Source organism: Muntiacus reevesi, chromosome 4 (assembly GCF_963930625.1).
Source record: "Muntiacus reevesi chromosome 4, mMunRee1.1, whole genome shotgun sequence".
Classification (NCBI taxonomy): Eukaryota; Metazoa; Chordata; class Mammalia; order Artiodactyla; family Cervidae; genus Muntiacus; species Muntiacus reevesi.
The window spans coordinates 58,666,176-58,693,789 of record NC_089252.1 but is presented as its reverse complement, the minus strand read 5'-3'; the positions used below and the strand labels follow the sequence as shown (position 1 = coordinate 58,693,789).

The following is a 27,614-nucleotide window of genomic DNA, read 5'->3' as shown; positions in this document are numbered from 1 at the left end:
TAAGAACCCTTTACCTAGCCCTCAATGGTGAAAATATGCTTTGTTTTGTTTAAAGATTTTATGGTTTAAGTCCATGATCCATTTTGAGTTAGTGTTTGTACAAAATGCGGGGTTTGGTTTGCGATTTCTCCTTCTCTCTTTTTTTCTTTTGGCTCGTGGGTGTTCAGTTGCTCTGGAGCCAGTTCTGAGGCCTGTCTCTGCCCTTAACCTGCCTTTCTGTGTCCTTGTCAAAGTTCAATTAGACGTATTTGTGTGGATCTAATTCCGGTAGTTTGTTTTTTTGTTTTTGTTTTTTTTTTAATTCTACACAAGGTTGCATGTTTCATTATAGAATTTTTGAAGTTTCCAGGTCTTGTTTTATTTTTTAAGACTTCTCTGGTTACTCTCTGCTCAGTGAACCTTTTAGTTAATTACGGAGTTAAAAGATTTGGGTATTTTTCAGACTCTTGTTATTTCATTGCTCTGTTGCTTCTGAAGGGCTTTTACCCCCATTTAAATTTTACTACTGTCCTATGCTTTAGACATAAGAGCATTTGATTTTTGAGAATTTCTGTCAGTGCTTTTAAGTTGAATTTTCATCTTACTCAATTTTTCCTACTAGCCCTGAGCTTGACTTTTGCTGAGTGAAAGATTATGTGAGACTCAGTGATTGGTACTAGGTAAAGTGGTGTTCAGGTAGCATTTACCTATGTAACAGATGTAATTTGCATTTCATAAATAGTCACATTTATAATGTAATGCAGTTGTGATTTAGAGAAAAAAAGATTTGTTTTAAAGTTGCTTTTAATTTTAAAGAAAGCTTTCAATATGATTATTGACTTCAGAGTTATCCTGCGCTTTGATTTTGATGGCATGGTTTTTGTCTCCCTTCAAACAGAAAGCCATAGATCTTGCCAGCAAAGCGGCCCAGGAAGATAAGGCCGGGAACTATGAGGAAGCCCTTCAGCTCTACCAGCATGCTGTCCAGTATTTTCTCCATGTGGTTAAATGTAAGGTCATCGTTTGTTTTGTTATTTTAAAAACAATAGAAGAGAAAACATTATTCTATTCATTTCTATTCCAAGAAATAGAAAAGATTATCCTATTTCATTATAAACATTGAAATACAATCCTAGAAGATTATAAAACACCAATTTGCAAAAGAGTCCCACTAGCTTCTTAGTAGTTCCTAAGTCCTCAGCCAGCAAATGTGTACAGCTGTCATACTTATTACTTTGTGCACCTAAACATATTAAAATGCCATCTAGCCAATGAAAAAAAGGTTTTTTATTTTACTAGTAATGTACCCAGATCTGTAATCTGGACTTACTCATTTTCTAAATGTCTCTTTGAAAATAATGTTTTAAAAAGAGGTTGGGAGACATTTTATCTGTGTGTGTTCAAATTTGTGTTCCGTGTTAACGCCGCCCTGCCCCACCCCCCTGCACTGTTCTAGACAGTGGGATACAGCAGTAAGGAAGAAACGGATAAAGAAAAGCCTCTTAAAACTAATGCTGAATGTATGTGAAATAAGACGTTAAAAAAGTGTCTTTCTGTCTGTTATTGTTTTAAATAAAAATTTTAGCAGTTGGGTAATTAAGGATTTTCTTCTGAGCTTCCCTCTTTAATTCTGAGGGTTTTCAGTCAACTTGCAGTGAAAGTAAGAATGGGTCATAACCTGATAAGATAAATAGGCTAATCCCATGAGCTGCATATATCGCCGAAGTCTCCTTTCAAACAGCCCCCACTGGGGCCTTTATGTGATAAAATTACCGTATTGGTGGTACACATAATATCTGGAATTTCTGTCACTTTATTATTCTGAAATAAAGTTACGTAGGCATTAGCGAGAATGGTTAATATTGCTTTGCTTTTGTTTGTCTTATAATTGGTTTTGTGTGAGATGAGCAGTTTTCAACTATCTGCAAAGAATGTAAGGGAAGAGTATGAGGCCCACAGGATGTTACAGGACTCCTGCTCATTCTTTAACGTGAACCTAAAGCATACTAGTGTCTTGCTCAGAACTCTTTCTGACTCATGCTCACTGTTAAACCCTGCCGGAGGAAGGATCGGAAAGATCATCATCTGACTAGATGAACCAGAGATGATCTTTTCTCTCTCCTCCAAAATAGATTGTCTTGTTTGAAGCTGTGTCTAAGAGTGTAAACCTGTCTGTAAAGAATACTAAAGGAAAAAATCTCTTGCATTTCCCTTCACTAGATGAAGCACAAGGTGATAAAGCCAAGCAAAGTATCAGGGCGAAGTGTACGGAGTATCTTGACAGAGCAGAGAAGCTGAAGGAGTACCTGAAGAAGAGAGAGAAGAAGCCCCAGAAGCCTGTGAAGGAGGGGCAGCCGGCCCCCACCGACGAGAAGGGGTATGCGCCTCAGAGCGAATCACAAGAGTGCAGGAGTTTGTGAAGGAGGTTTCTTTTGTTGAAACTGTAGGCATTAGAACAGGACGACTCCTGGGCCAAATCTGAACCACCGCCTGCTTTCGTAACTAACATCGTATGGGGATACGGCCTCCTCCCTTCAGTTCCCTGTATGTGGCTCCTTTTGTGCCAGACCTGCAAAGCTGAGTTTGTGACAAAGGACCGTGTGTCCCACAGCCTGAAATATCAACGGTCTGATTCTTTACAGAAAAAAGGTTTTGAACCCCTAGTTTGCCAAGCTCAGGAGCTGATACCCATCAAATCGCCTCCTTGACTGGCTGGTAGCGGAAAAAGCACTTGGCAGGAATGCTGCTTAGTCCTTTCCCTCTGGCCGTCGTGTGATGAGGTTTAAAAGTGTAGGAGTGGAGTGCAGGCTTCTGAGATCATCCCTGTGGTCCCCAGGCACAGAGCCCTCAGAGGCAGTGCGTGGGGGCCCGTGGCTGCTCCCGTAGGCAACTTCAAGATCCGAGAGTTGACAGGCTCCTTTGGACTACGTGGGAGAGTTTGAAGAAACTTTTAGTAGGCTTGGGGTTTTTATATTCTCTGTTCAAGACATGGTCAGAAAACCAGGAGCTCCTGTGACATCCTGAGAATACTTATCTTCTCACGGCTCTAGCGTTGGCAGGACAAAAATGAGACCCTCGCTGACCTCATAGCTTACCGAGTTTCAGAATCAGTTGAACTTCACTGGTTTTCTTATGTGAAAAACAGGGCATGTCTTGTAAGTTGAAATGAAACTGCTGGGAGGGATCAGTTGACCTCGGGTCCGTGGACCCTCAGATCTCACTGAGGCCCCCTTGGCAGCAGAAGCGCCCCCTCCCCTGCGGGCTGAGGCCCTCCTGGTCACGCCTGTGGTGTCCCTGCTGAGGTGATGCCCTGATTCTGTAGCGGACTGCAGGAGCCGCTTTAAACTGAAACGGGGTAAAGCAGAGAAGCCATTACTTCCTGGTAACAGAGGTACGGAATACACGGAGAGCGAGCACAGAGGCGCACCCCCCGGTCCCCGCTGCGGCGCTCGGGGCGGAGAGGTTGGTGCGTGTCCCGGAGGGCGCGCTCACTGCCAGGGGCGGAGAGGTTGGTGCGTGTCCCGGAGGGCGCGCTCACTGCCAGGGGCGGAGAGGTTGGTGCGTGTCCCGGAGGGCGCGCTCAATCACTCCGCAGGGGCGGAGAGGTTGGTGCGTGTCCCGGAGGGCGCGCTCACTGCCAGGGGCGGAGAGGTTGGTGCGTGTCCCGGAGGGCGCGCTCAATCACTCCGCAGGGGCGGAGAGGTTGGTGCGTGTCCCGGAGGGCGCGCTCACTGCGCAGGGTCGCGCTGCCTCTGGAGGAGCTCGCTGCAGAGCCCGCGCTGAAGGCTGCTTTTGCTGTTTGCCTTTCTGGCAAAAGCAGTAATCCTCTCTGGCTGTCTTGCAGTTAGTGAAAACAGGTACTGCTGGAGGTCTTTTGTAGAAGCACAGTGTCATAAAGCCGACTTTGGGAGACCTGCAGCGCCTTCCCTGACAGAATCCGAGGGCCAGGGAGACAAGTTTGGATTCCGTATGGCTAGGGGCCTAGGAATGGCAGGTTTTCTTTAAGCAAGTGCCGTCTATTGTACAAGAAAGAGGGTAGAGAGGCGGTAGACCCCCGACTCTAAAGTCAAGGCGAGTCAGTTTGGAGTCTCGTCCTCATCCATAAATAACCCCACCATCCTGTGAGAACCACGTGGTCCCATTTTGAGATGAAACCTGTCAAGTTTTTATGTAATGACATTTTTTAAATATTGTAAAAATGTGTCTTAAAGGCATGTTTTTTGCTTTAAAGATTGCAGTGTGTTCTATCATATGCTAATCCTTATAGTTGAATGCACATTATTGCTGATTTTTTTCCCTGTTGTCAACAACATGGGCATGATTATCCTTGCAGTCAAATCCCTGAACTCTTAAATTATGTCCTCAGAGTAAATCCCTGGATACGAAATGTCTTGACTGAGCTCCGTGTTCTTTGGGGTCAGTTCATTTTCATCAGAAGTTCCATCCATCCTTTGGAGCCCCCAGACTAAGGGTATCGATCTTTGTACCTTAAATAGTATTCTGGGTTTTTTCCCTGCTAGTTATGGCTTCTTGGTCTAATATATTGTTTGCCTGGTCCTGATTTTTTTAATTGTTGTTTATAACACTCATGTAATTCATCTTAAATCTTTTGTGGAATGAGGTATGGGTCATGCATTTATGGGTTAATTCATGCATAGGTATGTCACGGGAATTTGGAACTAGTTCCTGCCTTCATTCTGGTCTTTTTCTCCATTTTCTGTTCATGATTCCATGTAATAGGCCGGCTTCCTGCCATTGCATGTTCATCCCTGGGTTGGGAAGATCCCCTGGAGAAGGGAATGGCCACCCACTGCAGTGTTCTTGCCTGGAGAATCCCATGGACAGAGGGGCCTGGTGGGCTGCAGTCCATGGGGTTGCAAAGAGTCAGAGATGACATCACAACTAAACAACAACAAATGCCTGCTTCCTATTTTGTCTAGTATATTCTTAAAAGTAATAAAATGAGCTAAACTTTTAGTGAATGTCTTATTTTGCCACTTTCATTACAGATGTTTCTTTTCCTTCATTTTTTGCCTTATTTTGATAGCAATGAGTGACCGTTTGAATATATTAAATTCTTTTTATTAGGAATGACAGTGATGGGGAAGGAGAATCTGATGATCCCGAAAAAAAGAAACTGCAGAATCAACTTCAAGGTTGCTTTAGATTTCATTTTTAAATTTACTTATTTTTTGAAACCTCATAGTGAACTGTCTGTTTGAATTAGTTTTCTTTCCCACCTGTACTTAAATGAGGCTCAAGAACTGGCTTTGGTTCCCAATGATCACGTGCTGGCTTTGTTTGAGACCGTTTTTAATAAGATTTTCTCGATAGGTTCTCAGATTGATTGATTTTTTTCCTAGGCAGTAAAAATATTGTTACATGTTATATCTGCCTTTAAAAGTTTACTCTTTCATTTTGCCTTATTTGCCCCGTTTTAGAGAGTGTAGCAGTTATACTGTTAAATACTATGAAATCTGATGGTATTGGAATTTCCTGTCAGAGGAACAGGATGAATTAAGACTCACACTTGGCTTTTATTGCTGTTGCTGTCACTAGTCCACTGATTTTGTTTATTTCATCTTCCTACCTGCTCTTCCTCATACTTTTTAACCCTGTTTCAGTGTTCCTATTTACATGGCTCTTTCCCCTTTAATTTTCACACCTTCCACACTGTAAAAGCCCTTTATCTCTGCTGTAGGGAATGGGATGATGGAGAGGTTGTAGACTGTGGCTCCATTCACGTCTGGATTCCACTGCAGGCTGTGCTGGGCGGAAGTCTTTCTGATTTGGGCCAAGGTCCTTGATGTCTCTGAGCCTGAGACCCCCAACTCTAAAATGCAAGTTAAAAATGCTTTCAGGGCTCTGAAAAGGTTAATGACAGTGAAAACTACCTAGCATTACACCTGACAAATACTAGGGATTCCCTAAGTAGTCCCTGGAGAAGGGAATGGCTGCCAGCTCCAGTACGCTTGCCTAGAGAATCCCATGGACAGAGGAGCCTGGTGAGCTACAGTTCATGGGGCTGCAAAGAGTCGGACTGGACTGAAGTGACTTAGCAGGCAGAGTAAATAGTAGCTCTGTGTATCTAAAAAGGCATCTCATTAATTACTGACTTCTTTAATTACTGAGATTTGATTGTTCTTTGATGTATTAGCAAATGGTTTTTCAAGTTGAATTTTATGCTCAGTCACTGGTAGCCTGGATTTTATTCATTTGAATCTTGCCAGGCAGAACACGTTGTATCTAGAAAGGATAGCCGTCACACAGGGCCAGCCTCAGTGACTGGTGGACGTTCCTAGCTTGGACAGACCATTAACCTTGCTGTTCTAGTCTTTTCATTTTGTTACTATTTCCGTCTCACCGACCCCACCAGGATGGATAGGGGAATCCTATAAGGATAATATTTTGGAAACCCGACAGTTAACGAAGATGTTTTTATGTCCCAAGAACGTCGGTGGTGGGTGTAGTCCAAGAGCCGTAACTGGAGTTCCCACTGCCTCGAGCACGTGGGCGCTTCCTCCTCGGTCAGCCTTTTAGGGCAACACAGTGGGCCATGCCAAGTGGCTTTGTTTCCCTGGTAAGGCAGAAAGCCTTTTTCTCTCCATACTTTCAGTTTTGTTCCCCATCTCTCTGGCTCTGCCCCACTGAAGGAAAAATTGGAATTTTTAATATCTTTAATTTTGGAAAAGATACAACCCAGTTTTTAATAAGGAATTTTTTTCTACATTTCCTATCAGTGATGATAAGGCCCAGGGATGTATAAAAATACAGATGCTTAAAACATTTAAACGAGAAAATTTATTTGGAATTTCAGGATGAAATACAATATGAAGAGAGTCCTAGCTTTTCTTCTTTGAGAGTCGTTTTTCCCCCATCTTTTACTTTCATGGTTTGCTGATGGATTTCATTGTATATAATCCTTTTTTTAATCTTTTCTCACTTTTCCTGAAATAGTTTTCCAAATCTTTTACTTCTTTTTTAGATTATGATATTAAGTGTAATATTTAATTATCAAAATTAATGATTTGAGTCCTCTGTTAATTTTGATATTCAGTGACTTTGAGGTTAAATAACATCTTAATATCTGGAGGAGGAAATGGCAACCCACTCTAGTATTCTTACCTGGAAAATTCCATGAACAGAGGAGCCTGGTGGGCTACAGTCCAGGAGCTTACAGACAGCTGGGCGTGACTGAATGACTGAACACACGCTTACAGGGCATGTCAGTGTGATAAACGACACAAAAGACTGGGCACAGTCATTCAGTTGGCAACAGTCAGATTGTTTGGCTTTTATTTTCTAATAATCCTTCCCTTTTAATTTTAAAAATCATTAATCCATGTCTAGTAATTAACATTACTTTTATCTAGATGTTCTTTTATCACTGAACATTCCAAAGTCACCTAGTTTAAACTTTAAGGAGAAAAGTATTAGTTAAATGTGAAGATAAATTATGACATACTTAGAAAATTCATAACAAAACATTTTAGTTGATGAGATAATGCTTATGTATAAATCTACTTTTGTTTAATAGACACAAAATCCTGTCAGATGACATAATGTTTTTCTCATGTAGGGTTACTAATCAGATTGGAACATAGAAAAGAAAAAGTGAATTGGGTTTTCCCTTCAGTTCAGTCGAGTCACTCAGTCATGTCTGACTTATTTTGGACCCCATGGACTCCAGCATGCCAGGCCTCCCTGTTCATCACCAACTCCTGGAGTTTACTCAAACTCATGTCCATTGAGTCAGTGATGCCATCCGACCATCGCATCCTCTGTCATCCCCTTCTCCCGCCTTCAATCTTTCCCAGCATCAGGGTCTTTTCCAGTGAGTCAGTCATTTGCATCAGGTGGCCAGAGTATTGGAGTTTCAGCTTCAGCGTCAGTCCTTCCAATGAATATTCAGGACTGATTTCCTTTAGGATGGACTGGTTGGATCTCTTTGCAGTCCAAGAGACTCTCAAGAGTCTTCTCCAACAAGTTCAAAAGCATCAATTCTTTGGTGCTCAGCTTTCTTTATAGTCCAACTCTCACATCCATACATGACTCCTGGAAAAACCATAGCCTTTACTAGACGGACCTTTTTTGGCAAAGTAACGTCTCTGCTTTTTAATATGCTGTCTAGGTTGGTCATAGCTTTTCTTCCAAGGAGCAAGCATCTTTTAATTTCATGGATGCAGTCACCATCTGCAGTGATTTTGGAGCCAAAAAAATAAAACCTGCCACTGTTTCCACTGTCTCCCCATCTGTTTCCCATGAGGTGATGGGACCAGATGCCATGATCTTAGTTTTCTAAATGTTGAACTTTAAACCAACTTTTTCACTCTCCTCTTTCACTTTCATCAAGAGGCTTTTTAGTTCTTCACTTTCTGCCCTAAGGGTGGTGTCATCTGCATATCTGAGGTTATTGATATTTCTCCTGGCAATCTTGATTCCAGCTTGTACTTCTTCCAGCCCAGCGTTTCGCATGATGTACTCTGCATATAAGTTAAACAAGCAGGGTGACATTATACAGCCTTGACATACTCCGTTCCCGATTTGGAACCAGTCTATTGTTCTATGTCCAGTTCTAACTGTTGTTTCTTGACCTGCATACAGATTTCTAAGGAGGCAGGTAAATTTTTACCTTAGTTTATACATAGTCTGAAGTTTCAGAATGCAAAAAGAATTCATAGTTTTATTTCATGTTAATGTATAGCTAAAGAGTTTCATAATTTAGGGAAGTTACCAAGAATAAGCATTATTAAAATAACAGATGACTTTTCAAAGCAAAAAAAAATACCTGTAAAGTAATATCATAGGTAATGAGTAGACTGTGTAAGTGGTGATGTTATACTTAAAACAATTACACATCGTCTTAGAACAGGCTACTTTGTGGTTGGTAGTTGAGCCGTTTCTATAGACTAGAAGATTGGGAAAGCTTTTGATAAAAGATTTGTAGAAAGATCCAGCAGTAAGCTAGAGTAAAAGAAATGTTCGTGAACTGTTACTGATTTTTAGTTGTTCTTACTGTGGCAGTTTGCTATTACTTTTGAATATGTTGTGTTCAAAATCTAAATCATTTAAATAACTTTGTTAATGAACAGAAACTGTAAATAGATCTATTTAGAAGTCGAATGAAACTGGCAAATCCTGGGAAATACCGCAGGTCTGTAGGAGCACACCCCCTCTCTCCATCATCCCCTTCTCACCCTCCGCTTCCCCTCTCTGTCCATCCATTTCTCTGCCTGTCTGTCTTCAGGTAAAGTGGTTAGATGTATTTTATTTCTGTGATTAAGGGGAGCATTAGATCACTGATTCTTTTGGTTAAAAGCAGAAATAGGAGATATTCCAGAACAGTGTGGTCAAACATTATAAATACTTTATGTAATGTTTGGTGCTTTTCCAGGCACTCTGATATTTATTACGTCATTTGATCTTTACACTCACCTGTCTTTAGTAGTCTGGCCCGATGATGCTATTTCTGTTTCACAGTGAGATTGTGGAGAGAGAACAGTTAAATGACTTTATGCTGGATTATCCAGCTACCTACCCCAGGCCCAACTCCTCCTCACTGCCCCCTAACAACCACTTCCTTGTCACACCCTTCTAGAACTGTCTTTAACACATAGAACTTTTCCAGACAAATTTGTAAGGCTTTTCTTTAATTTCATTATTTCATGTTATTATCCAAATTTGATGGAATAGCCCTCTTTGACTGAAAGACGATTTAATTTTCTGTAGGTGCCATTGTTATGGAGCGACCCAATGTGAAATGGAGCGATGTTGCTGGTCTGGAAGGAGCTAAAGAAGCTCTGAAAGAGGCCGTGATATTGCCTATCAAGTTTCCTCATCTCTTTACAGGTGAGATGGCTTGTAAATAGTTTTTTTTTTGATGATTTTTTAAAAAACACACTGATGACTGAGGTAAAGTATTGTGATCTCTTGTCACTGTATCGTAAATTGTTACTTTAAATCCTGTTTTAAGGCAGTGGTATACACTTATACAGATACTTACTTCAAATGCGTATACGTATTTGTAATATATGTATATATTTTAGAACAACCTAAGTGTCAAGCAGCAGGGCGTCGGGTAAACCAGGGACATACAGTGGAGTACTGCGCACTCACTAGAATGTGATGTACCGTCTTTATTATAATTGACGTGAAAGAATGTCCACCTGTATTGTAAAGATCAAAAAGCAAGTTACATAGTAGGTATCCAGTTATTTAACAGTTTCAGATGAAGCGCGTGTGCTCTAGCAGTTATGATCACCGCAGGGAGAATGCTGCTAGCCCACCGTCTGGATCGAGTTGAAGTTACAGCTCCAGCAGTAGGTGGTTTCTCTGTGCTGAGCCATCCTTCAGGTTGTCCCTTTTGTGACCCGTAGCCTGTGTTCATGATGCGGCTATACCCACAGTCTTAACAGTGAAACAAGAGGTTTTTCCTTTTAAAAACAAGCTGGTTTATATAGAAAGCAAATCTGGGATACTGGCCTCAAACTGAGCAGGTCCAGACAGCAGTGTCCTTTAGAGCAGTGGTGAGGAGCAAGAGCCCGCTGTCCACCCAGCTTTGAGCTTCGACTCAGAACCTCACTTCAGGAATATGAAACTAACTGTAAAAGTTGTCATCAGAATCCTATAAGGGTACAAAAATGCAACTGACTTATGTTATTATACCAGTGTTTCCCAAACATGAGTCCTACATGTCATCTTCATGAATTTTTCCATATAAGTGTACTATTATTTTTTAAATTTTCTTCTTTAAATCACTTTTAGAGAAACTTATTAAACTGGAGTATAAATATACAAAGACATGCAGGAACCCATGTGCGTTCAGCTTCATAAATTATCACCGGCTGTAATCATCCCCCGATGAGAAATCAACGTGAGGAGCTTAGAAATCCCTCCCTGTGTCTTCCCTCGAGAGAGGGAATCTCTCTCCTGACTTCTCACGTCACAGCTTGTTTTGCGCACATCATTTCGTTTGTTTTTACTTAACTCTACTACAGAATAATTATCTGGGGGTGCTTCCCTGGCGGTCCAGTGGCTGAGATCCCACGCTTCCAGTGCAGGGGCCGCAGGTTTGGTCAGTGGTTGGGGAGCTGAGAGCCCATGCGTTGTGCCATGTGGCCACAAAAAGTTTTTAAAGTAATAAAAGATGTCTTTGTGTCTCTGTGGATGAGTAGTGTTTTCATAGAATACATTTTAAAAGTTATTTAAATGGGAAGTGTTTGTATGCCACCTAAAAGCATTTCATCTGCCACCAGTGGTGTATGGAGCACACTTAAGGGGACACTGACAATTGCAGGCATTTAAACTAGGCAAATAGGGTTCAAGTAAAAGTTGAGGCTTTCCTAACAACACACATCATGTCGTCTGTCATCTGCATATCATCCTTTTACAGGTACCTTGTTTCCACCCACAGTTTACACCTAATAGTTGTTGTGTTTTGTTTTAAATGTGTATTTGATATTTTACTGCCAGTTGTAACCCAGCCTGGTTTATTTAAGGCAACATTATAATTTCTCATCAGTAGAATTGAGGTTCAAAAAGCTGATTTTGTTCACTTGTTATTGCATTTTGGCAAAACTAGAATTTAAGGAGGAGTGCCTTTATTGTTCTCCAGTCATCAGAGTGGAAATCTGCCACCTGTCGTAATAACCTCTGCTTCCTACGGAATCAGGAATTGGGTGTAACTTCAGGAGTCATCCAAACTGTGTTAATCCCCCCCCCCCAAACGTCATCAGTATTAAAGGAAATACTTCAGCTGCCTTCCCCTGTGGGTATAGTTTCTCCTACCATATTCTGAATTTGCGCAGTGCACATAGTGGGTGATCAGCAAGTACCTTTTAACTGAATTCTTTCCCCTTTAATGGACTGGAAGGCCTTGGAGCTCAGAGATCCTTTTACCGTAGCTCGCTGTCTGCTCACTGTGGTTTCAGTGCCTAGTGGTCAAATGAGTGAGCATGCGGATGAACTGCCTGTTAGGAGGATTATAGCTGTATAAATACCATTTTGACAAAGTGGTCTCTAAAAAGGAAATAAAGTACACTTAAGACACATTTACAGTAGATTGTTTTATTTAAATTGTGTTTCATCCTCCTGCCAGGTTTAGAGTGGAAACCTCTTCATGGTATTCTTCACTGTCTGTGACAAAGTTAACAGTCTTGAAGTTCTCATGTTGGTTTTTAATGCACATTTTAGGCAAGAGAACGCCTTGGAGGGGAATCCTGTTATTTGGGCCACCTGGAACAGGAAAATCCTATTTAGCCAAAGCTGTAGCCACAGAAGCAAACAACTCAACGTTTTTCTCAATATCTTCCTCTGACCTTGTTTCTAAGTGGCTGGGTGAAAGTGAAAAGTAAGTAGTAAATGAATCTTCTTGTAAGTTTTTCTTTACCTGGTAGTCATTATATCAGTCTATAAAGTAGGAGGTTTCTTATATCATTAACAGGCACTCCAAAACGTGCTGTAATACAGCTGGTGTTCATTTCTCTGTCAAACTGTTACATTTCACAGGGAAAAGAGAGCGTATGTGACTCATGTATGGTTTAGCATATATGACACATATGGAGAAGGGAATGACAACCCCCTCCAATACTCTTGCCTGAAAAATCCCATGGACAGAGGAGCCTGATGGGCTACAGTCCGTGGGGTTACAAAGAGTCGGACACGACTGAACACCTGAACAGCATGGTTTAGTAAACCATAAAATGAGTTATCCAGATGTAGTAGTCTTATTTTCTAGATCAAAATATCATAGGTTTTTTAATCTATTAGAGTTCCTATTGATTCATTGTTTTATTTTAACGTTTTCATTGTCATGTATCATTGGCTAATTTTTAGAAATTGAAGCTTTTAATTTGTTTTTAGGCTAGTTAAGAACTTATTCCAACTTGCCAGAGAGAATAAACCTTCGATTATCTTCATTGATGAAATCGATTCTCTGTGTGGTTCGAGAAGTGAAAATGAAAGTGAAGCTGCGAGAAGAATCAAGACAGAATTCCTGGTTCAGATGCAAGGTAATGCTCGACTGATGTCGTCTCTGCCCAGCTGTGATCACCTCGGTATAAGCAGTGAAGAGGCTCATTTATATATCCAGTTACACCAGAAACATATCAACAGAAGGAAAAGGGAGACTTCAACTTCATATCTTTTGAGAAATATTTTGAAGAGAATATTCATAGTATTTTCCCACAGTTTAGGAGATTCTACTGATGGGAATATTTACATCATATTCTAGTAGTATGAAATATGGTTAAATACAGTTTTTCAGTGAGAGACTTCTCAAGGGGAGGCGTTTTTAACAAAGAAATACCACATTCATAAGAGAAGATACAGTTGAGGTTTAAAGAACACTGAAATGACAAATTACGTGAAACTGCATCTATTTTGCTGTAGGGGTTGGCGTGGACAATGATGGAATTTTGGTTCTGGGAGCTACAAATATACCCTGGGTTCTGGATTCTGCCATTAGGCGAAGGTATGACAATACAGGAAATACCTTATTCCTAACTACAGTATAATAAGTGAATATTAATTCCCATTCTGTCTAGAGAGGAGGCATTCTGATGACTTTAGAATGTTTTTCAGTGTGCTTGAAGCCTGCTGATCCCTGACTTGGACAGGAGAGGCGGGCATGTGTTGTTAATGTGTTCTGGGTATTTTCCCTTTGTTACCCTAAATATATATGTTTAATTATGGTGGATATGGACCCATTTAATGTATTCAGCTTAGTTAAAAGAGAATATCTAAATGTCTTGCTTAGTTCTTGGAAAAGTAATTTTTAGTAGAAAATAAATATTATCATGTGGTGATATTCTTGATGTAATTTTTCTTTGACTTTAAGGTTTGAGAAACGAATTTACATTCCTTTGCCTGAGGCCCATGCCCGAGCAGCAATGTTTAAACTGCACTTGGGGGCCACTCAGAATAGTCTGACAGAAGCAGACTTCCGGGACCTTGGAAAGAAAACGGAGGGTTATTCAGGGGCGGACATAAGTATCATTGTACGGGACGCACTTATGCAGCCAGTTAGGAAAGTACAGTCAGCTACTCATTTTAAAAAGGTAAGGAACGTTTATCTGTCTTTTCGTACATTTTTAAAATCAAGTTTTGGGGCCACCGTTGACTTGTCTTTCAAGGATTTTAGGGAGGTCTCCGTTTTGTGTAATAAGTAAGTGGGTTTACGTAATGGACATGTGTCCGCCCCACTGAGGTAAATTCTCGCTAAGTGTTTCAAGACTGCTTCATGTGCAGTGCTTTGGAAGCGTGTTACCCATACATTTACGCCTCCTTATCGAAGGAAAATAATGCTAGCTAAATATCGTTTACATTAATTCACATGCTCGGCACTGAGGTCTTAATCCGTCTCCTCTCCTGCTGCTCCGCACACTGCTTGGTCCCATGAGTGACGTAAGCATATATGGCTTTAGAGGGAATTTTGTGCAGACTTGCCGCTGCTGCTGCTAAGTCGCTTCATTCGAGTCCAACTCTGTGTGACCCCATAGACGGCAGCCCACCAGGCTCCCCTGTCCCTGGGATTCTCCAGGCAAGAACACTGGAGTGGGCTGCCATTTCCTTCTCCGTGCAGTCTTGGGAGACAATTTAAGTAACTGTAGACTAGGTGATTTGGACGTACACTCTTGCTGAGAACAGCAATCGCCAATATGTTCATGAACGTAGATGTGAAAATCCCAAAACACTCTCAGCAAACCTAATCCATCAGTATATGACAAACTAATATGTCACGACTCTGATAAACATGTGCGTGTCTATTATATTACCACGTATTATGTCTATTGTATACCATGTGTTACCACGGTAAATAATTTCTTTTAAAAAATGAGGTGCTTTAATTAAAACCTGAATTTGAAGCCTGATTCCACAATTTACTTATTTTAACTACTTGACCAAATTATGTTAACTTTTTAAGTCTCATTTTTTTTTATCATCTCTTAAGTAAGGATGGTAACACTGCTCTGAAATACTCATACGAGAATGAAAAGAGGAAGATTCATAAAGCAGCGGTCATGGTACCTGAACAATCCAGTAGATGTTACTCATCTCTTCTTCCATCATTTCATTACTGAGGGAAACACAGTTAGCTCGGGACCAAGTTTTATGCCACAGCCATTGTTTCTCCTTACATTCTCTTTGCCATTTAGAAGGAGCTCAGTCCTTCCCTGCTAAGAACTTTCCAGTCAGTTTTCTGTATTACTGTTGGGGGCAGCTTATACAACCCTAAAGCCAGGCCCTTGTTAGGAGGATAACGGTGAAGCAGCCAGATCTCTCAACATCAGGCCTTGTGTATCCCCAGTCCAGTAGATCTCTATGGCTCCATCTTCTCCTCCACTTTTCGATTAGTAAGAACAAGTTTGCCTGTGATTCTGTTTATTAAATGTATCAGCACTAATCTGGACCCAGAGGTAAGTCAGAAAATACAGTGATCGAAAAACACAAACATCCCTGCCACTGAGATTTTTGTGAGAGAAGACAGACAATAAAATATATAACAAGTAAAGTGAAAATGTTTATTTCTCTGCCCTCACCCTAATCCTAAGACTGTATTTAAGACCAGTCATTTGAAAACAAGTGCGAAAGATGAAGCAGCCCCTGACTTGATACCTGTGTGTTGCAAGCTGAAAATTATCTGTAACTGTCACAGAGGTTCTTTTTCTGGATATTATTACAAAAATTCTTTAAATCAGTTATGAGTTACAAGTTCAGCTAGCACTGAAATTATACTCAGCATTTAATTTTGTACTTATATTTGAAGGAGTTTTTGTTGGAGAGACAGTAATTTCACAATAATAAACCTCCCAAAGATCACAGAAATTTCTTACTATGGAAAATAGAGTAACTTAAAGGAATTTTTAAGTAGGTCTATTTTTTATTAATTTTTATTTTATTGATACATTCGGGTATAGTTGCTTAACAATGTCGTGTTAGTTTCAGAGTACAGCAAAGTAATTCAGTTATACATACACATATATCCATTCTTTTTCAAATGCTTTTCCCATTTTGGTTACTACAGAATACTGAACAGAATTCCCTGTGTTATAGGATAGGTCCTTGTTGGTTATCTGTTTTAAATATAGCAGTGTGTTAATGCAGCTCTGTTCTTGGTGTCTAGGATTATTATCACTTAATAGCCATTAGAAAAGAAAAAAGGTATTTTTAGGCACAGGGAATTTTTAACTTGTTTTCTCCCTTTGATCATGTAAGTAATTTGTTGTAGGAAATTTCAAATATAGAAAATCATCAAGAAAAACATTAAATCAAACACAATCTACCCCATCACCTGGAGATAATTGTACTTTTTGTTGTATATTCTGTTTATTTTCAGAACTAAGCATTTTAATAAAACATAATGGTACATGTTCAGATTTCCTGATAATGGTCTAAATCATAATATTCAATTTTTTCAAATAAATATCTCAAATGACTGTTTATTGCAGGTTTGCGGACCTTCACGAGCTGATCCTAACAACATAGTAGATGACCTGCTAACGCCCTGCTCTCCAGGCGACCCTGGTGCCATTGAGATGACGTGGATGGATGTCCCTGGGGATAAACTTTTGGAGCCAGTTGTTTGCATGGTTTGACATTTTGTTTGCTTTAAAAAAATTTTTTTAAACATTATATTTTATAATTTGTCAGATAAAATTTTCAGTTTTATAAAATTTAGTTTAAAAATGTTAGTATGGTCAGACATGTTTAATAGTAATACTTCTAAGGTTATAGAGATTAATTGAATATAAAGTATTAAAAATAAGTATCTTTAAATGTTTTCTTGAGCTTCAAGGAAATTTTAATTATAAGTGAATAAGCTGTTTTTTTAACACATACAGGTTTCTGACATAGGTTTTACAGTAATATTGTGAAAATTTTTTTCCCTGAGTCTCTGATTTAGTAAAATATCCAGAAACACTATTATATGAATCATAGTATTCATAACAGTGTTTTTCTATTTTACTTCTCAAGGCATCATAGAAAATTTAAATAATGCAGTACTTTTTTGAAAGCTCTGAAAACAAAATTTTTATTATAAGAAATTATATTTCTATAGTTTATATTGAAGGAATTAAAATATTCTTAAAATATTGCATTTCTATAGTTGCTATTAAGGAAATAAAATAATCCGTAAGACTGCAAGGGGCACAGGTTGATCCCTGGTGAGGAAACTAAAATCCCACACAACAGGCCGCCGACAGAGAAAAGATACGTATTTATTATGAACGTTCAGGTTTTTTCCCCAAACTTTAAACTTTTTATTTCGTATTAGGGTATAGCCAATATGAACATTCAGTTTTAAAAATCTTCTCTTACCTAAAGATTTTTCAAATCTATATGTCAAAATTAACAGTAACTTTCACATGTTATGTAGATCCAGATATATAGACATATATGTATATAAGCTTGTATGTATAGGTATATATCTGTAAACATATAGAAATAATTATGTATTAATTAACCACTGCTTATCTGAGAAATTATTTAGAAATCCTCTATTTTTTTTTCGTTCTTTTGATAATTTTTCCATACTATTTTACAGGAGACGTGGCCTAAAAGTTAATCTTCTAATAAATGTTTTATATTGGTATATTTTCTTACCATTTTGATTATGATTTTAGCTAATAGTTAAGCTTTTTGATAAGTTGGTTTTGATTAAATGGTATTATTCTGTTTCACATACATGAATGAATATATCCCTTCTGAGTTGCATTTTGACAGCTGCTTTCTTAAAAAGTAAACATACAGCCAGAGAAAGGATCGGGGTTTAATTCTGGAGTCCTTGGTCAAAGAGGACTGTACTTCTTGGGTGCCGAGGAGCCTTTGAAGGTTATGATCAGGACGGGGCAAGCAACTGAAAGTTTATAAGCAAAGGAATAACATAGTCGAAGTTGTCTTTTAGGAAAACAAAGAGAGTTTATCATCAGTAGTCTGTGACACAATGCAGATTTTCAGATTTAACCTTAGGTGAAAGTCAGTAATAATAATGCTGATAATGAAATGTTTTTTATTCAATTAAATCAATGACTAATCCTCCCCTGTTCTTTTTCCTGACAGTCGGACATGTTACGGTCACTGTCCAGCACAAAGCCCACAGTCAATGAACACGACTTGTTAAAACTAAAGAAGTTTACAGAAGATTTTGGCCAAGAAGGCTAGACCAAAGACAGCAAGGAAGACGTTTACCGTGCGTGTTCTCTCTTTCATAGGCAGTTTTGCTTTTCCTGGATGGCAGTCAGATTATTTCTGATAAAACTCTTTTACCACAGGAGAATAGAGATCTCACTTCAGCATTCCTTTAAGTTTTGTTTGTACTTTTGCTCCATTTCCAATTAAATCCTCCTGTTAACAAAAATTATAAAGTAATGGGCCATAAGAAAATGAATGATATACAAAAACAGGGAAAAAAACAAAATGAGTGATATATAAATACAGAAAAATAGAAATTACCCAGTAAAAAGAAAATTAAAATTGATTGACATACAAATATTTTAAATTGTTAGGAATAGTGGTCTTTGCAAAGAGCATTCTTTTTTTGTTTTTCCAACTAAAATGAAATGGGGCTTACTTCATATTTTGAAAAAAAAATCTTAAGCATCATTCTTGTCAAAGTAAGATTTATTTGCTTTACTAAAAAAATGTTAAATGCTTTACTCTCAGGGATGGGCAGTAAAACAGCAGAGAGCATGTGATCAGGCTTCAAAGGTTCTTAACTGTGTTGTAGCCAAGGGTCTGATTGATTTTCGATAGGTTGACTTTTTTTCTCCATGTAGATTTAAATAGTTTCTATAAAAGCTGCAAGCTTTTTTATATTTAACTAAGTAATACCTTTCACTGTGCAATCTTTAGAGAATGACTCTCTCAGTTTGGCATTGTCTTTATTTTGAAGAAGAAAATTGTGTCTTTCAATGTCTTTTTGTAGCCAGATTGACCAAAACAGGTGGTGAATAAATATGTACTTTTTAAATAATTCTGTCATGAAATACTGTATGGGAACCTTTACTTAAAGGAACACACGGCCTCCCTTTGGATTATGGAAAGTTTCTTGTCTGTGGTATCGGGGTGTGTGTGTGTATATATATATATAAATTTTTTAAATATGGAAAACTAGAGTCTTGTCTCTGACCTTTTAAGTTCAGGGAACAGCTTGTCCTGACCACACATGTTATCAGTGTAATGTTTCATGAAGCTTTAGAAATGAGCTGATAGTCTCCTTAAATAATAAAATGCAAACATGATTTTACGTTGTTTTAATGCCCTCAAGTGAATAATCTGAGGGGTGTGTTGCACACCTGAGCACCAACACTAAGTTGTGCCTTGTACATTTGCAGTGGCCTCTCCTTGCAGAGTATTATTAAGTCGGCTAGAATGAGGTAGCGTTCCTTAATTTACTATAAAGTTCTGCCTTGCAAATGCTATAGAATAACTTCCATTTTAAAGTCTATTTGCACATTTTACATATTATGCTATATGGTTGCCTTGGGGTTTTCTGTACAGATTGTTTTTGTTGATATTAAGTGGAAATCATAGGCCCAAAATATGCTGTTCTTACATGAAGTAAATTGATATAACCTACTGTTGGCTATTTTCTGTGTACGCTTCTTTATTTCGGGATCTTCTGTATAGGAGAAAATATTTTCTAAATTGATTAGATACAAAGAGATCATTAAAAACTATTAATCAAGGATGTAATCATGAAAATTCTACTTTAGCCGCCTCAGAATCATACAGTATTGCTATTAAAATCTTGTCATTAAGAGAATTAACATAACTGTATTATTATAAACGATACAATAATTGAATCCAGAATTCTTTGTGAGTCCAAAATTTGTTCTGAGGAAATGTTTTACTTCAATACACCAAGCGGTGTGTAAGCAGAGCAATAATGACCAGTGGATCTTTACCACTTAATTCTGTGCGCTCTGAAAACCATGCCTCAGTATCTATGACACTTTTAGCCATTTTCCACATTTCTGGTTTTAAAACTGTTCTAGAATCTAGTGATTTTAAACTTATTCTAGAAGGGTAGAACATAGACCATTTCCATGTGCTCTTTATGGGCAGATAAGTATTCAGGAGGAAGCTGAATGTTCAGGCTCTCTCTGCCTGGGTGTTGACCATTATGATTTTTGCTGTTGTTGAGTTGCTCAGTCGTGTCCAACTCTTCGCAACCCATGGAGTGCAGCTTCCTTGTCCTTCACCATCTCCCAGAGCTTGCTCAAACTCGTCCGTTGAGTTGGTGATGCCATCCAACCACCTCATCCTCTGTTGTCCCCTTTTCCTCCTGCCTCAGTCTTTCCCAGCATCAGGGTCTTTTTCAGTGAGTTGGCTCTACCCATCAGGTGGCCAAGTATTGGAGCTTCAGCATCAGTCCTTCCAATGAACATTCAGGGTTGGTCTCCTTTAGGATGGACTGGTTGGGTCTCCTTGCTGTCCAAGGGACTCTCGAGTCTTCTTCTGAGCCAACAAGTAAAGCCGACTTTCCTTTGCAGTAGCATGGTGCTTGACACTGTTTATTATGTACTTAATAAAGGCTTGAAAAAATTAAGGGAGTTATATGCATACTTATCAACCTCCTAGATTATTTGTGAGCCTTTCCATAAAAGAGAGGATTTGAAGTTGCTTTGTCCCTGCTGGCCTCCTGCGTGGTGGTGAATGTCAGTCTTGGTTCTTGGAGCTGAAATCAGAGGTGTGCCAGAGCTGGCTCCCCTTGGCCCCAAGAACCAGGTTTTCTTATTCCTGACCGCCTGTGGTCACTGCCTGGGCAGCTTGAAGCCTGTCGCGGTGGCAGTGGTCTCCACTGCAGAGTCCAGCGAGTTTCCATGTGTGGGGTGCAGCACAAGCACCGCAGTTTAAAATGGAAAAATCTGTGTTTACCACGCTTACAGAAATAAGAGAGAAGAGTTATGTCTTTGAAGAGTCGCAAAAAGCATTTAATAAAATTCCAGTGCTGTTTGTGATTTCTTTTAAACTTTATAAACTAGGGGTTGAAGAGAACGTCTTAATTTACTAAAGAACATCTACCAAGAAACAAAAGCTAACAAATACCATACTTTATCATGAATTATGGAAAACTTGACTCCCAGGCGTCAGGAAGAAGACCAAGGTGCCTGCTGCCACCGCTCATTTTCAGTTCCATGCAGGAGATTCTACCCAGTTGTAGGAAAAATAGACGTTTAGGGGTTTCAAAGGAAGAAACTCAATTGTCATCCTCAGGTGACATGATTCTGTATGTAGAAAATCCAAAGTAACAAACTTAGAATCTGAATTTAACGAGATTAGAAGATACAGGTTAGTAAGTAAAAATTGTATTTCTATATTGTAGCCACAATTAGAAACTGAAATGAAAACAATACCCCACCCCTGCTTTATTTTTCTCTGTAGCTCTTAAGGTCATCTAACATACTGTGTAATTTACTGTTTTTCTTATTTGGGATTTCTCCTCACGTTTGTTCCAGGAAAGCTGGGGTTTTCTTGTCTGTTTTTTCCTCTGCTGTCCCTTCAGTATCTGGTACAGTACTAGCGCCTGATGGGTGCTCAATTAATATTTATTGAGTGAATGAATCTTTGTTCTAAGTCTGAATACTTTACAAAGAATGTGTATAATTTTTGCCCCTCTTTCTCTCTCTGCCAACCTTACAATTTTTACTTGTAAAAGAAGAAAATTAGGAATGAAAACACATCAAGAATTTGGTGGTTTAGCTGCTAAATTGTGTCCAACTCGTGTGACCCCATGGACTGTAGCCCGCCAGGCTCCTCTGTCCATGGGATTCTCTAGGCAGGAATACTGGAGTGGGTTGCCATTGCCTTCTTCAGGGGATCTTCCCAACCCAGGGATCAAACCCAGGTCTCCTGCATTGCAGGCAGATTCTTTACCAACTGAGCCACCAGGCAAACCCACATCAAGAACAATGGCTAAATTTGTGTGATAGAAATATGGATACTTACTAATTTTTTTCTTTTATCTTTATATATGCTAATTTCCCAAAATTAAAAGTCTTTAAGAAAGAATTGCTGTCAACTTGTCAGCTAGGGACAAGAATTTGTCTCCTCTGGAACCTGATGAAATAACAGAAAAGGAAAGGTTTTAAGGGAAAAAGGACAGGAAGGATATTCACCAAACAAACGTACTTTGGAGGAATGTTCATCCCCATTGCCTCCAAGGCTGCGGAAATGCCCCCAGCCCCAGATCCGGGAAGCACAGTGAGGAGGTCCGGGGCCCGGACCGGCTTTGGTTTTTCAGGCGCTGCTGCCCCATCCTTCAGTCTTGAGCGCCGCAAAGATGGCAGGACTTCAAACCAAGGCCATAGCAGCATCGACAGCACCTAAGTAAGTGGATGGGACTCTGGTAGCTAATGGTCTGTGGCCTCATGGAATGAAGTGTCCAGTGAGGGGAAGACGGGCAACTGCCCGAGACGGGGTTCCATGCCTGCATCAAGAAGACCCTCCGGGGAGGCAGTGGCTCCCACTCCAGTCCTCCTGCTGGAGAATCCCACAGACAGGAGCCCAGCGGGGTCGCAAAGAGTCGGACATGACTGAGTGTCTAAGCAACAACAGTACTAAGCAAAATGAAGGCACAAGAACTTCGAAGACTGCTACCTGGAAACCCAGGGGTCCTTCATGACTGCTGAAAGAAACAGCCATAGCCACAGTACCAAAGTAATCAAAAGCAAAAGTCAGCATTTGATCCTGCAGGTTGCCCAGTTATATCATGGATTACACGAATTTCATCAATATTTTTATGTGATGGTAAGGAAATTTAGTTGAGTAGGAGCCATACTATTGAAATATTTGTGAGGATTTGGAAGATTCTGAGTATCGGGCAGTATGTGGAGGGCTGTATGGGAATGGATGACATTGGTGAGCCAAGCTTGCAGCTAATTACTGAATTTATCAGTATGGGTTCAGCTACCACATTCAGGATTTAGAATTCTGGTTTGAGCAGCTGAGAGTGATTTCAGTTGTTTGCTAGATTCTGGCTGAAGAAACTGAACTTAACCATCATCTGCTCTGAACCCCAGTAAAGTGATCCCCGGGTCGGGAAGATCCCCTGGAGAAGGGAAAGGCTACCCACTCCAGTATTCTGGCCTAGAGAATTCCATGGACTATATATAGTCCATGGGGTCGCAAAGAGTCGGACACGACTGAGCGACTTAAAAAAAACAAAAAAAGATGATGTAAAAGAAAGAACCCAATATCTAGGAAATAGGAGTGCTAGAGTGGATCACTCACAAAACCACATGTTCCTGGAAGAGACCCAGGACCCAGCCCCTTAAGCAGGGCACTGATAGGGGAAAGGAGTGCATTCCAGAGTGTTTTCCAGGGTCTTCACTTTCATTGGAGCTGGAGCAGTCTTTTGGTTGCAGAAGTCAACTAGTAGCAATTAGCACAAGCCAGGGGGACTTGGTCACCACATTAAGGAGTGGGGCTGGAGTGATAATCAATAGTCTTTCCTGCAGAGATCTTGACCAGTGATTCAGTGATGGCAGGGTCCTTAAGACCATCACTAAGGCGCTGTGGCAATAGTATCACAAAAAAACTAGCCTGGTGAGCAGAGGTCCGGCCGACGTGATTTCCAGACCTGAATCAAGTCATAGAATCTGTACCACTTGAAAGAAGTGGAGACTGTGTATTGTTGAGAAAGGCTTCTGCCAGAACATCTCAGGTTCAGTGGGAGCTTTGCCTTCAGCCTTCCCCAAAGGGTGTGGGGCTGCTTCAGGCTGCTGTGAAATAAAGAGGAATACTCAGGTTATTGGACATTGACTCTGAGCTAATATTCTCTACTGGAGAATCAGGAAGTCCTTGTCCACCATTCAAGAGAGAATTTATGGGGAGGAAGTGATAAGTGCGGTGGAGTTTTGACCAGACTCTGCACCAAAGCAGGCCCAGGGGAACTCTGAACAAGTCAGCCGTGGTCAGGGTCATCTTGGCCGTTCACTGGTCCAGGGAGTGAAGGTTAATGGAAAAAGAAGGGCCCCTGGAGCTCCACCCTCCTGAGAAAACAGTGAAGTAGTATTTATAGCCCTAGGAGAAATCCCACAATTTCATGCCACCATTCAGGACAGGAAACGTGCTGGTGTGATATTATCCACCGGGGGCCCATTTAACTCCTCAGGATGGACAGTGCAGAAAAGGAGTGAGTTTTAGAGAATATCAGGGCCTACCTACTTACATGTTCTTCTGTTTGCCTAACGTGTCACTAAGATGTATCTGAGATGGTTGAGAATTGAAAGAGGTGTGTTTACAAGGATACAGACGCACATTCCCTGGTGGTCCAGTGGTTAAGATCCAGTGCTTTCAGTGCCGAGGACCCAAGTTCAATCCTTGGTGAGGGAGCCAAGATCCCACAACGCGATGCGGCCCCCACAAAATAATAAAAATATTCAAAAAATAAAAACAAAATCCTTAAAAGGATACAGGTATTATATAAGCTTAATCTTACAAAATGGGTAGTAATTCCAGGCCAGGTTTCAAAAATTGATGGAACAAGATATAGAGATTTTAAAATGGTGAGAGTTTCAAATGTAACCAACAAGAATTCTAAATGGAGGTATTTACTATGAAAAATTGGGAGGGAGAAAAGAAAGGTTAATGTAAGTGAGCTAAGGTCGCATCTATCAAAGCAGGAAACAATGATATCTAAGGTCAACATATCAAGATATAATACAATAAGTAGATATAGTGATAACCCCCAAAAATAACTTCAGCCCTTTATTACTGCATTAGGCATTCCAAAACCTCATGGCTTAAAACACTACTTTCTCTCTCTCAGTGTCAGTGGGTCAAGAACTCAGGGGAGCTTGGCTGGGCAGTTCTGGCCAGGAGCCTCTTGCACAGTTGGGGTCAGTGGCTGGAGCTGGGAGCACGTCTGGGGACAGCGGGCATCTCTCTCCACGTCTCGGGTTCCCTCCAAGTGATGGGGTACAACACCAAATACACTCAGGAATTGTTCCCACCAGAAGAGTGTAATCTGAATCCAGCCAAACCATAGACCTGACTGCTGGTTATAGGAAGTTCAGGGGAAAGAGAAGTAAATCACATCACGGGGAACCAGTCAAGCCAAAGAGCATGCAGGACGTCTGCTGGACAGCTTGCCCGGTCTCCAAAAAGTGTCCTTACCAAATGGAAGGTTCAGGGGGTTTCCTAGGTTAGAAGGATCCTCTAGGTCAGAATACTGTAGTGGGCAGCGTTCCCTTCTCCAGGGGATCTTCCCAACCCAGGGATGGAACCCAGGTCTCCCACATTGCAGGCGGATTCTTTGCCAGCTGGGCCACAAGGGGAGCCCTAGGTTAAAAGAAACTGATGACAATCCAGAATCGAAAATGCAGTAAGAACGTTGATTTGCATCCTGGTTTGAAGGGGAAATGGCTGTAAAAGACGCTGGAGGTAATTGAAGAAATCTGACTACAAACTAGACATCAGATACTTTGGAATTGTTATTGTCTTGGATGTGATCGTGATGTGATTATGTTGGTGTTTGTGGGGCCCTTGTTTTCAGATGATACACCCTGAATTCTGCACATACAGAGATGGGAGGAAAGCCCATGATGTCTGCAACTACTTTAAAGTTGTATCTACCCACATTCCATCCCCTCATAAAGCAAATGTGACTGAGTAAATAAATAGGACTGAAGGATTAGGGGTCATTTCTGGAGGAGATGAAATTGAAGAGTCAACTTTAAAAACATGTAGTGGTTTTTAGAAAATCATCACCAACTGATCTTCATATTTCCCAAGCACTTAACACAGACGCAGGACTTATCTGTGAACACAGTTGTGGAACTGTCCTTGTATACAACTGAGCACGATCCTGGTTGAAATGGTAAGGTACTTGAGTGTAGGTATTCCTTGATATGGAAATAGTTGTATCTTAGAATGTTGTCAAAACTCTAAGACTTATAGCCTATTTTCTCAAAGACGTTTATAAAACTGCTAGTGACTTCTTGAAAGATTTGTGGCCTAAGACCTCCTGTGTTGCAACATTAAAAGGCTTTCCTGTATTTAATTGCAAGGTATGATGTCTTAGGCCATAAATAATTCCTCTAAGAATCCACTGACAATTTTATAGGAACGTTTAAACATTCCATATTAAAAAGTAGTAACAAAGTATCAAAGGAGTTCTAGGTTATTAAATAAAAACTTTGAAAATGGAAGAAACTGGTGGCAGCCACAGTTAAGTGAGGGTTTTCCTGGCGGCTCAGACAGTAAAGAATCTGCCTGCCATGCCGGAGACCTGGGTTTGATCCCTGGGTTGGGAAGATCCCCTACCCACTCTTTTCTGGCCTGGAGAATTCCATGGACTGTATAGACCATGAGGCCCCAGAGTCGGACACGACTGAGTGACTTTCACTTCACTTCACAGGAAAGTGGGAAGGATGATGTTAGACCTGTTTGACGTCACAATACGGTGGGCACTGCACTAGCCAATCAGAATGGCCGAGCTCTCAGCACGCGTCGGTCTCCAAGGCGACAGGTCTAGAATCTTAACGAAGGTACACACACACCTTTCCAGTAAGAGGCAGAACCTGTGTTCTCACAGATTCCTTCTGCTACAGGTTTGACTACAGAGTAGAGAAAACCCTTTGACAACTTTTATTTCTTTAGGGGATGCTGAAATTATGGGAGCTCGCTAACAGCAAGTCTAAATTTCAGTTCACAGACTCCTGACAGAAGCATCATATTTCTACACTCTCAGTAAGTCAAACCCGAATCTGCTGTGCGGGCTGGAAAATCACTGTTGGTCTTCACTAGACCTCTTCCTCCAAGGATCACACTGAAGTCCTCTGGAGCAGGAGGTAGATCTCTAGTCCCGAACCGCCGCGGCCGTTTTCATTCTTCAGGTTCGCTGATGTCCCTCCGCTCTGGTTTCCGCAGCAGCAGGAGGCCGGGAACCTGGTCAGGCGGGAACCCCGCGCCGCCCGGTGTGAGGCCCGGCCCTGGGGGAGCAGCTGGGCCAGCCCTCGGATCTCTGGGCAGAGGAACCCCCCTCTCCTGCCTGGAGCTTGCAAAATCTCCTCTGAGGGTGTTTAGCTTAACCTCCTCAGTGGCATAGAGGTTAGGGTCTGTTGGTGGGGGAGCCAGAAGGAAGGAAAATATTGCACAAGAGATTGTTTCTGCCTGCTTACTCGATGCGAGGGAAGCCTGCCATCTTCCGACAACAGGGGAGGAGAAAATAGAAAAAATAATAACCCTGGGACCTCCCTGGTGGTTCAGTGGCTAAGACTCTGTGCTTCCAATGCAGGGGGCCTGTGTTCAAACCCTGGCCAGGGAACAAGATCCCATGTGCTGTAACTAAGACCTCATGCAGTCAAATAAATAAAAAAAATATATATTTAAAAAAATAATAATAACCCTGCCACACAGAGTAAGGTCATCCCAGGAAGGTGTCTCCAGGAAAGTCTAGAGCTAAATACAGCTTTCTTTGAGTTGTAGAATTTCTAAGTAAACATTTTTTCTTTATGCTCTTGTTTTCTAAGTTTTACAAAGGGAGCATTTTTTCATTGAGGTAAAATATGCATAATATAAAATTTACCATTTTTTAATATTTTTGAGTGTAACACATTCAGTGACATGAAGTACATTCACAATGTTGTGGAACCATCAACAAACACTATTTCCAGAACTCTCAACCC

The 27,614-nt window shown here is 40.5% G+C and overlaps 1 protein-coding gene across 1 annotated transcript in view; it reads left to right on the top strand.

Annotated features, from left to right (window-relative positions):
- Positions 1-19,565, top strand: part of VPS4B (vacuolar protein sorting 4 homolog B) — a 28,947-nt gene extending 9,382 nt beyond the window's left edge. The window contains exons 2-11 of the mRNA XM_065932869.1: positions 878-989; positions 2,200-2,356; positions 5,068-5,135; positions 9,709-9,828; positions 12,172-12,328; positions 12,841-12,989; positions 13,369-13,450; positions 13,817-14,036; positions 16,428-16,568; positions 18,040-19,565. Of these exons, the coding sequence (XP_065788941.1) occupies positions 878-989; positions 2,200-2,356; positions 5,068-5,135; positions 9,709-9,828; positions 12,172-12,328; positions 12,841-12,989; positions 13,369-13,450; positions 13,817-14,036; positions 16,428-16,568; positions 18,040-18,141 (1,308 nt within the window). The 3' untranslated portion in view covers positions 18,142-19,565. The remainder of the gene's footprint in view (positions 1-877; positions 990-2,199; positions 2,357-5,067; positions 5,136-9,708; positions 9,829-12,171; positions 12,329-12,840; positions 12,990-13,368; positions 13,451-13,816; positions 14,037-16,427; positions 16,569-18,039) is intronic.
- Positions 19,566-27,614: the final 8,049 nt, after the last annotated feature.